This window comes from Priapulus caudatus, unplaced genomic scaffold (assembly GCF_000485595.1).
Source record: "Priapulus caudatus unplaced genomic scaffold, Priapulus_caudatus-5.0.1 Scaffold939, whole genome shotgun sequence".
NCBI lineage: Eukaryota > Metazoa > Priapulida > Priapulimorpha > Priapulimorphida > Priapulidae > Priapulus > Priapulus caudatus.
The window spans coordinates 30,811-42,861 of record NW_014578000.1 but is presented as its reverse complement, the minus strand read 5'-3'; the positions used below and the strand labels follow the sequence as shown (position 1 = coordinate 42,861).

Sequence of the window (12,051 nt, the reverse complement as noted above, 5' to 3'; positions counted from 1 at the left end):
GATATGACTCAGCACTAACACCTTATGAATGCCATGCACACACTCACACACGCGCCATACACAACGCACGCGCGCATTACACACACACATCACACAACACAATGATGCACGCCACAACACACACACACACACACACAGCCTGACGCACACACACACACGCAGCACACACACAACGCACGCACGCAGCGCACGTACCCTACAGTGTAGCATTTTGATCCGGCATCTTCTCCTATCTGCCTACCTTCATCACTTTTCGAGCTTCGGGCTCGGAGGCGCGAGTGACACGAGAAGACTGTGGCGCACCTCGGGCAGAACGCTCAGCTCGAGTCTTGAAATCCTCCAGATGCCCGGCAAAGCATCTCGCCGTGCTCCACTCGGCGGCGAGTCCACGCCGCGCGCGATGTGCGGTCCAGCGCCTTCCGCATTGCTATTGCTCCGGCGAATACTTCCCGAATCTCTGCTTCCACATGTTGATTCACATCCTTGAGATCTCACACAGCACGTAACGTCCGTCCGGACTGCGAGACGTACGTTAGAGCAGCACAGCCACAGCGAGGCAGCAGACAACGGTCTGTCGATGTTCGGCTGTTTCTTCAAATTCTAGGGAGCTATTTCGACGATGTGTACACAAGTATTCCTCTATTATAATATAGTATAGACAAGCCCGACACGAGTCGCTGTCCAAAGAGCCCGGGGGGGACTCGTCGAGATTCTTGAATGCACGTATATATTACTCGGGTCGATCAAACTCCTCACATACGCTGTCGTCGGTCATTCACGTGGAATTTCTTCCACGTGTGCTGCGAGTACGTTCGGTCCGCCAGGTATACAGAGCCAGCAGCGGCCGTCCACCTGAGTGGACCCGTGAGGATGCGGCCAACCGGTTCCGACCGGTTCGCCTGCATTTAGCACGCTCCCCCCCCCCGCGCACAAAAAAATAGCAGCAAGTAGTCTGCCGCAGGTGCGGATCTCTTCTCGGCAACCTTTGGCCCATCGTCGTCGGTTCGCTGCCACTGTGCACAAACTGACAAAAGATCACACACAGCGGCGAGTGTATATCGTCCTTCCGAGTGGTATCTTCACCGAGTGTTAGTGGACAGTAGCGTGCGCGCGGCAAAGTCGTGTATTGTAGATGAGTGCATTTCAACGGCATTTACGTGAATTATTCGCGCGATAGAGAATAAATACTTTGTTAAAAAACACAGCTTAATAACTTTGGTAGGTAAATAAAATCCTGCTGCTTCTTTTCTGACAATAACTCAGCCATGAGACAGTGCATCCCCTCCATGTTTTTACGTGTCCGCGCGTATTTCTGAGATATGATATAAGGGAGAAATTGGTAGGAGGCGGCTGTTTCTGCTTGAATTCGATGATTTCTGATTCGCACTCACGACGGTTTCGCTTAGTTCTCGCGCATGCGTAGGCCTAGCTTGCTGAGGGAGTGAGGGTGGGAGACTGAGGAAAGGCGGCAAGGAAGATAGCTGACAGGGGTAGAAGAAGATTAGAAAGGAGGCCGAGCGATGGACAAGAAGGCAATTGAAAAAGACAGGAAGGGGTGAAGTCGGTGTTTTGAACCCTGCAGGCTAGGGCGTTCTCCTATTTATAAACGCAGGTCTACCTATAATAATTTATTACAGAAATCTATGTGGCGATACCCCCTAACCATATTAAACGCATAGTCATAACAATATATAACTCCGCTGGTGAGATATTGCGCATGCGCTAACACACTATCGTCGCCAGATTGTGTAATGACTGGTATATGCAGCGCTCACCATACATGCAAGGTCTTTCTCCTATTTCTTAAGAGAGATCTACTGATGGAATTTTATCACATAAATCTATGCTAGAATACCTGCTCTTCATATTAAATGCATAATCTTTGCAAAATAATATTCCGTTTGGAAGATATTGCTCATGCGCAATCAGGGTTTTACGCGTGCAGCACAGACTGAAGAAAGCTGCATAATATAGCTTGCTGAGGGAGTGAGGGGTGGGAGACTGAGGAAAGGGGGCAGGGAAAATAGCTGAGAGGGGTAGAAAAAGAAAGGAGGCCGAGCGATGGACAAGGGAGGCAATTGGAAAAGACGGGAGGGGGTGAAGTCGGCGCTTTGTACCCTGCAGGCTAGGGTGTACTCCTATTTATAAACACAGGTCTAACAATACTAATTTATTACAGAAATCTATGTGGGGATACCCCTTAACCATATTAAATGCGTATCCATAACAAAATATAACTCCTCTTGTGAGATATTACGCATGCGTTAACACATTATCGTGGCCAGATTGTGTACTGACTGGTATATGCAGCGCGCACGCAAGGTGTTCTTCCTATTTCTTAAGAGAGATCTACTAATGGAATTTTATCATGTAAATCTATGCTAGAATACCCCCTCTTCATATTAAATGCATAATCTTTGCAAAATATTATCCCTTTTGGGAGATATTGCGCATGCGCGAACACCATTTCAGGCGTGCAGCACAGACTGAATAAAACTGCAGAATATAGCTTGCTGGCTATAACGCCATTCGCCCAGACATTAGCATAGCTGGAAATCGTGGCGCGATGCTGCGAGCGAAGTGAAGCATGTAGATCAGATTTTACCATGCACACGTGCTGTCAGCCTGCCCGGCTCTAGTCTGAACGTATAAGAACGGCCGAAGAATATTATCTTGGCAGTCAACGGCGACCGACGTCGCGGCGCCATTTGCCCATACATTACCATAGCTGGGAATCGTGGCGCGATGCTGCGAGCGAAGTGAAGCATGTAGATCAGATTTTATTATGCACACGTGCTGTCAGCCTGCCCGGCTCCAGTTTTAACGTATAAGAACGGCCGAAGAATATTATCTTGGCAGTCGACGGCGACCGACGTCAAAGCGCCTTTTTTTATGTACATTAGCATACTTGGGAATCGTGGCGCGATGCTGCGAGCAAAGTGAAGCATATAGATCAGATTTTCTCATGCACACGTGCTGTCGGCCTGCCCGGCTCCAGTTTTAACGTATAAGAACGGCCGAAGAATATTATCTTGGCAGTCGACGGCGACCGACGTCAAAGCGCCTTTTTTTATGTACATGTACATTAAAGAATTTGCTTGCGCATACGTTCAACTTGCAATCTTGTGAAATGAACTGTTTTTAATAGAGTTTTATTTCTGTACACGTTGACTCGTTTTACAACAACGAAGCATAAATGACCTACAACACCTTTGACGTTTAGCCAACAAAATGTTGCTATATTATCAGCTATCTGATACGTAAACCCCCATCCATATACACTCTGAGTAGAAACGCTGACCTTCTTCGTTATCTGAACTGTTTTCTGATTCTCATTGAAAAGGTAGGACAGCAGCCACCTCTCATCCGCCCGAAACTCAGCTAACGTGAAAGCTAAATCGATCTACCTGCTTAAACACTTACGCGAAAGATGAAACAGTCGCGATGATTCGTCTCTAGTGTCCACGCGAGGGCAACACCGCCCGGAAGGCGGCGCGGAACTGACTGCTTTTTGAAGCATATATCAAGAAGTTCATGCTAGAATTGCAGTACACCAGCAGGTAGCCGAAGCCTCGCGCCACGCCGACCGTATCGTAGTAGACGTCGGCGACGCTCAGCAGCATCAGGATGAAGTACGGAGCCCAGCAGACGAAGAAGGTGCCGACGACGATGCCAAACGTCTTGGCAAGTTTCAGATGCTCGACGAGTTGCGCGGAGATGGAGCTAGCGGTCGCTGCTGCCTCCTGCGAACCGCTGCTGCTCGGTTCCTGGTGGATCTGCTGCTGGTGGTGCTTGGCAATCATCATTATGTAACCGTAGATGGAGACGAGGGCGACGCCACACGTACCAACGACTATCGCCAAAAAGATGACAGATGTTTTACTCGTGACGGTGTCATAGATACATGGTTGATCCGGCTGCCAGCGGTTGCCAATGAGAGTTACCACGCTTAAGAGGAGGGCAAAGCCCCAAGCCAGACCTACCATTACCATGCAAGACAACGCGCGGTGTGACGATCTGGTAGTAGTGTAGCGGTCGCGATATTGCAATATACCTGTCTACGTTGATGGCAATGAGAGTGGTTATTGATCCGATGCCCGAGAGCGTACCCAAAGTAAAGTGTCCAAGGCATATGATCTTTGGTGGGAACTCGACTAGAATGGTCGTTGGTGAGAAGAAGGCTCCTTGCACACCCATGAGGAAATCGGCGACAGCCAAGTTTGCGATCAGCTTGTGTGCCGCTCCTGCAGGTGTGATGTCCGTGTCACACGCCAAGATGACGAGAAGATTAGCAAGTATGCTGAGAATGTTGACAGGAATCAGCAGGTAAGTGATCCACGCCTGAATTGCTGGGACTACGCCCTGTTCAACGTCCGACTCCATGCAGCCGACCAGCTCCCATTCTCGGACACAGACCGGAGATGTTGCCACAGTGAACCATCAGCTGTCGCCATGATGCAGAAATGAATATCACCACGCCAGCTCCGTATCACTAATTGCGTGCCATGACCCCACTGCGGCTTCATATTAAATTGATATCTCCACTCATTATATTTGCCACCAGAGGCAGTCGATATACTTTTGCTTGCCCTACTCAAATAGACATATGCATTGGCGCCAAAACCATACAAAGCATGACATCTAGCATGCTTACGTTCTCGCAAACAGATAAATAGAGTAGGAACAGGTACGCCTAGTTACGCTAGCAGAGGATCAGGAGGAAGAGGCATGCCATAATATTAGCGTTGAAGAAACAATAACCACGGTAGACAATAATGGTTGACAATTCGTGATATTGATTAACATAATCAATGACAGACAGAAAAATGAATGGATGGATGGTATGGATGGATGGATGGATGGATGGATAGATAAAATCGGTGACGATGCAGCAGGGTTGATAAGTGAGCGCCGCGAAATCGCTGACGCGAGTTCCTTAGTACATAGTACGTATGATACATAGCCGTGCATATTAGTGCCTTCGTACACGTACGTAGCACCTGGCTGGTCCGTGTCTGGCGAGCGAGGGCGCGCCCGCGGTGTTTGCTTTGATGTGTGGCAGCATCATAGAAATAATATACTAGGTAGACTATAGGTGTCTCTATATATTTCTGTGAGCAGCATTCATCGATACATGAGGGGGCGGGTAGGTGCTGTAAGAGGAGAACCCCGATGGAGAGTGGCGGCCGGTTAACGGTTGAGGGGGGGGGGGCGAAATTTAGCAGCGAAACGGCAATTTCGCCCAAAATTGAGCGAGGCGGCCCGCCTCGCTTATTATGTACCGGGGACGCGCTGTATAATATTATAATATAGCTCGTTTGAATAAATAAATATCGGTTAATGGCAACTTTCTTAATGTTCTAAATCTTTATACACTAATGTGACACGCCAGGATTTTAAGACAAGATTTCTATATTCATTTGACTAGTCTATACATAATCTGTATATATATCCGAATTGCCACAGTAGCGTTACCTGACGGATAAATACGTTCGCGTTTCAATTTAGATATTGTGGTCGGCAGCACCATCGCCTGACTGCGGGGATCGCCGCCGAAATGTAATTATAAACGCCTTCGCATTACTAATATTATATGTACTTTACTCGCAATTATATTAGCGTTTCCAGAAAGCTTGTTTCTCTGAACTCCGAGTTTATAATCTATAACTCCAGAACTTGCTATAATTTGCTCTCTAGAGTTGCGGCGTGAGCAATTTTAGTCGTCATTACAGCGTTGCGGTGCCGAATATTGGAATATCATCAAGATATGTATCACTGAGCTGTATATAAACATAAGGCAACACAATATGTATATAAAAACAATATATAATATTATATATACGAATATACATAAGAATATAATAACATATTTTTTATTTTAAACAGTTCAGTGATACATATTTGTACACGATATCAACGATCCGCGAATTGCACCCTAGGGTTACCTGGAATAAATTACGTTCGGATTCCTTATTATTTGCGTATTTAACGTAATCAGAAAAAAAGTTAAAGAACAGTTAGGCTACAGATATGCCCGCGTGCCGTCGGGCCACCCTCGACCAGTTTGAACGTATGAGAACGGCCGAAGAATTCTCTTGCAGTCAAAGGTGACTAGAGTCCCTTAATATAAAAGAAAGCGCCGGGACTCTACTGTGACCCGACGCACTAGCCGCATGCTTCCTGTACATTATTATAGGCATAGCGGGGAACGCAGCGCCGTGATGCTGCGAGCAAAGGGAATATATATAGATTGGATTTACAAGCACACGTGCTGTTGTCCGCCCGCCCAACTTTGACGTAATAGACGAGCCGAAGAAAATTATCTTAGCAGTCAACGGTGACCGACGCGCGAGCGCTTTCTTCATGTACATTGTCACGGTTAGCCGTTCCGTCGACTGGCTTCGAAGCACGCAGCTAGGCTGTGCACCTGGCAGCTGGCAGCACGCGGCGCGAGGCCGAGGAGTACCGTGCGAGAGCGCAAGCGGGAAGGGACAGTAGAGGCCACGCAGCAGAGCCGCGCGTGAGCGAAGTGAGAAATGCATAGTTTTCGCCAAGTTAGGCAGTTACAGTAGAGCCACGCAGTATAGCCGGTGCGTGAGCGAAGAAGAAGTGGATAGTTTTCGCCACAAGTTAGGCAGGACAGTAGAGCACGCAGCAGAGCGTGCGTGAGAGAGAGAAGCGTCGCACGTGTAGCAAAGGCCACGCAGCAGAGCCGTGCGTGAGAGAGCAGAAGGTCGCACGTGTAGCAAAGCCACGCTGCAGAGCCGTGCGTGGAGAGAGAGAAGGCGTCGCACGTGTAGCAAAGCCACGCAGCAGAGCCGTGCGTGAGAGAGAGAAGCGTCGCACGTGTAGCAGAGCCACGCAGCAGAACGGCGCGTGAGCGAGGGAGAGCTAGAAGTCTACAGTAAGCGACACGTGCAGCGCCGAGCGAGGTCGGACAAGCCCAGCGAAGAGGAAGAAGAAGGAGGAGAAGAGGAGACGAAGGCGCAGAGCATCCACCGTGGGTCGACGGACGAGACGACGGAGAGGGACAGAGAGGAGGAGGAAGAAGAGAGGCAGAGAGAGAGAGAGAGAGAGAGAGAGAGAGAGAGACGACGCGCAAGCGTGGATTTACGTTGGTTCGTTTTACTTTGCGTTGATTGGTATAATTCTGCAGCAATACGCGTAGCGGTATGCCACGCGTTTGATTGTATAACTCTGTAACAGTACGTGTAGCGGTATGCGCGCCGCGTTGATTGTATGATTTTGTAACGGCTACGGTGTGGCGGTATGTCGCGCGTTGATTGTATGATTCTGTTAAGCGGTAGCGTGTAGCCGGTAATGCGCGCGTTGCATTGTAGTGATTCATGTAACAATACGCTGTACGGGGGCGACGCGCGCCGCGAAAGACCGTACGAGTGCGTCGGTTGCTGATGCTGCGATATTGCATTGTTGGTAGTTGTTCATTGATATTGACTATTTGATTTTGACCGGTGATTGTCGGGCTGTGGATATATGACTATCCGCAAGGTGCGTGTGTGACAATAGCATGCTAGCGCCTTGACATCACCCCCATCGGTTTTCCCTGGTTTCTTTTCGCGTGACAGCGGCGACGGCGTGCATCAATAACAAACACGGAGTATGCACAACTACACGTTTGGACAATGTGACGTGATCACGCCAGTAAGCCGTACGCTACACCGCGCAACGCGCCACGGTTTACTACCCCCCTCTCCCCGGGGCCGGTACAGCAAAGCGGCGTCGCGAGATAACGCGTGTGAGGTAACACCCGCTTTTTGTCCCCGACGCGGGCGCGATGGATCGGCGGTGCGCGGTGCAGAGAGGCGAGAATAAGTCCAGTCATAAAGTTGCACTCTACGCGGAAATGAGTGAAACAAGCCGTGCGATTCCTTCACATAATGTGTTGGTATTGTCGATAAAAAACCTAAAAAAAATGTTACAAAATTTTTGTTCGGTCGCGGAAACTTTTTTTACGGGCCACGCCCTTTTTCCAATTTTTCGCCAGATTATGGCGAAATTGTGGTAAATTCTTACGCTGAAGCATTTATAGTCATGTTATACATGTTACTAGGTGTTATTTGGGACGGGGAGTCCGAATTCCAACGGGTCATTTATTTCATAAATTGAACGGCGTTAATGCTTAATGACGAATTAAGCTCAATTAAGCTCAGTCGCGTACCAAAATTTCGGTATTATTTGAGCATGATGGGGCATGTTAGGTATGCTTTCTGGTTTTTTTTGCGATGGCCCGATCGAATTTCTGGTGTTATATTAACGCTCAGAAAGTATATCATGGCCTAAAAAGTGTTATAAGATCGATCAATATAATAACATATCCGCTATACTGTTAAATTTAAACAAGTATTGATTATGAAAGCTTTACCGAACTCGACAACCAACGAAGATACTCGATAAAGAATTATACCACATAGGAATTTGATTGAATACAAACAATAGAATATAATTGTCCTATTAATTAACAAGAACTAATTGTATCACAATCGTCAGGAAGAGCCTAACAAGTCTAATCTCTTATTATATAATCATTATTATAATATATTATATATATATTAATTATAAAATATTATATATATATATATTTATTTAATTATATATAAATATTATTTAAATAATCATATATTATATTAAAATTAATATTATTATTATTTTATATATTATAATTATAATTATATATTTATATATAATATAATATTTTATATATATAATATTAATTATTATAATTAAAATATGATAAAATATAATATATATTTTATATTATATAATAATTAATATATATATAATTTTAATATTAATATTATTTTATTATTTATATTATATATAAATTTAATTAATTATAATTAAAATAATATAATATTATATATATTATTATATTTTAATTAATTAATTATATAATTATATTAAATATCTAATTTTATATTATTATAATTATTTAATATATAATAATTTATAATTTTAAAATATATAATTTAAATATATATTTATAAAATATTTATTATATTTATAATTAATATTATTATAATAATTATTTATATATAATTTAAATTTTTTTATTAATTAATAAAAATATTAATTATTATTATAAAATTAATATATAATAATTATAAATTTTTAATTATTATTATTTTTTTAAAATTATTATTATTTAAAAATATTATATTATTAATATATTATATTTAAATATAAAAATATATTTTTTTATATTAATATTAATAATAAATAAATTAATATTTATAATATTTATATATATTTTATATATTATTAATATATATAATTTTATTAAATTAATTATATATAATTATATAATATTATTTATTAAATTTTATATATATATAATTATAATTAATTTATATATTAATATTAATTTATTAAAATAAATTTTAAAATTAATATTATATAATAATATTAAATTATATTTTTAATAATTTATATTATTCAATAATTATATATATATATTTAAATATATATAAATTAAATATAAAATTATTAATATAATAATATTTATATATATTATATTTTATTTTTATTTATTTAATTTTAATAATAATATTATATTGTAATAATATATAATTATATTTATATAATTTATTATATTATAATAATATTTAACATTAATTAAATATTATATAATATATATATATTTATAATTAATTTTATTAATTAAATAATATAATATTTTATTAAAAATTTTTATTATATATAAATTTACTATATTATTATCTATTAAATAATAATTAATATATTATAATAATATTTTAATTTTATTTATATAATAAATAATATATTATTATAAAATAATATTATATAAAAATTAATAACTATAATTTATATATTAATATATAATAAAAATAAATATTTATTATTTTTATTTTAATTAAAATTATTATAATTATATAATATTATAATTATTTATATATATTATAATAATTTATTTAATAATTATTATTAAATTTTTATTAAAATTAATTATTTATATAATAATTAATATAAATATATATAATTATAATATTATATATATTTTATTATAATTAATATATTTAAAATAATATTATATATTTATTATTATTTAATATATATTTATATAAATATTTTATATTCATTTATATATATTATATAATTAATATATTATAATATATATAAAATATTTAATATATATAATTACTATATTAATAAATTAAATTACATTAATATATATAATTATAAATATTTATTTTAATTTAAATTATTAATATATATTAATAATATTAATATAATATAATAATTATAATATTATATATTTAATATTTTAAAATATAATAAATATAATATTTATTATTATATTAATATTTAAAAATATAATAAAATTTATTATTTATTAAAATAATAAATAAATAATAATATTATAATTTATATTATATATAATTATATATTAATTATAAATTTATATAATATTTTTAATAAATTAATATTTATATAAAAATTTTAATAATATAATAAATATTTATTTTCTATAAAAAATAATAATATATTATATTATATTATATACTTATTATTTATTTTATATATAATATATTATTAATTTATTTATATAAATATTATTAAAATATATATAATATTATTTTATTATTATAAATATACTATAATTTTAATTATATTTATATATATTAAATTAAAATTTAAATAAGATTAATATATATTATTTAATATATTATTAAAATAATATAATAAATTTATTATATATATATTATAATAATATATTTATATTTAATGAATTAATTATAAATTATATAATATTAATTGTAATATTTTTTAATATAATTATAATATATTTTTTTAAATAATAATTTAAATATTAAATATAAATTTTAATATTAATTAATATATATATATAATTTTAATATTATAAATTATAATTATATATTATTATAAATATTATATAATAATTTATTATATATATTTAATTTATATATTAATATATATATTATTAATAAAAATTTTTATAATTTTATTAATATTATATATAATATTATAAATATTATTAAATATAAAATAAATTAATATTTATTAAAATTAAAATAAATTAATTTTTTAAATATTACATATATTAATTAATAAATATATAAATATTTTATAATATTTATATATTAATATAATATTTTATTATTGTTTAATTTTATTAAATATTATATATATAAATTTTAATATTAATATTATTTATAATATTATATAATAATTATTTTTATTATATAATAAAAAAATAATTTATTAATTATTTATAAATCATTTATATATATTTTAAATTATATATAATTATATATTAATTTTTATATATAATAATAAAAATAATATATAATAATTACATTATTTTAAAATTTAATTTATAAATATATATATTTATTAATTATTAAATATTATAATAAATAATATATATTTATAATAAATAAATAATATATTATTATTAAATATATATATTAATATATATATTCATTAATAATTATTTTATATATTAAACTATTTATATTATATATTAATTATATATATATTAATATATTTTTATATATATATATTTAAAATATTATTAATAATATAATTTTTATAATTATTTAATTAATATATTTATAATTATAATTCATAATTTAAATTAATATTTAATACAATATATTACATTTTATTATATATATTAAATTACATATTAATAATTTATAATTATATATATATTTATTTTATAAATAATTTTATAAATATATTAAAATATTAATATATTATTTATATATAAAATTTAATATATATATTATTATATATTTAATTTTTATATAATTATTTTAATTATATAAAAATTATTAATAATTAATATAAATTTATATATAAATTTTAAAAAAATTATTTTATATAATATTTTAAATATTATTATTATAAATATATATATTAAATTAATATAATATATTAAATTAATTATTATTATATTAAATATTATTATTATTATATAAATAATATATTTATATATATATATTAAATTTTAATTAATTTGATAAATATTTATAATAAATTATATTT

General features: G+C 34.2%; 1 protein-coding gene across 1 annotated transcript; it reads right to left on the bottom strand.

The window, feature by feature from the left end:
• Positions 1-3,455: 3,455 nt before the first annotated feature.
• Positions 3,456-4,226, bottom strand: LOC106814534 (5-hydroxytryptamine receptor 1-like). The gene is made up of 2 exons (XM_014818850.1): positions 4,055-4,226; positions 3,456-3,853 (listed from the first exon to the last, which is right to left on the bottom strand). The coding sequence occupies exon 2, from the start codon at positions 3,804-3,806 to the stop codon at positions 3,456-3,458; it is 351 nt and encodes a 116-aa protein (XP_014674336.1). The 5' UTR covers positions 3,807-3,853; positions 4,055-4,226.
• Positions 4,227-12,051: the final 7,825 nt, after the last annotated feature.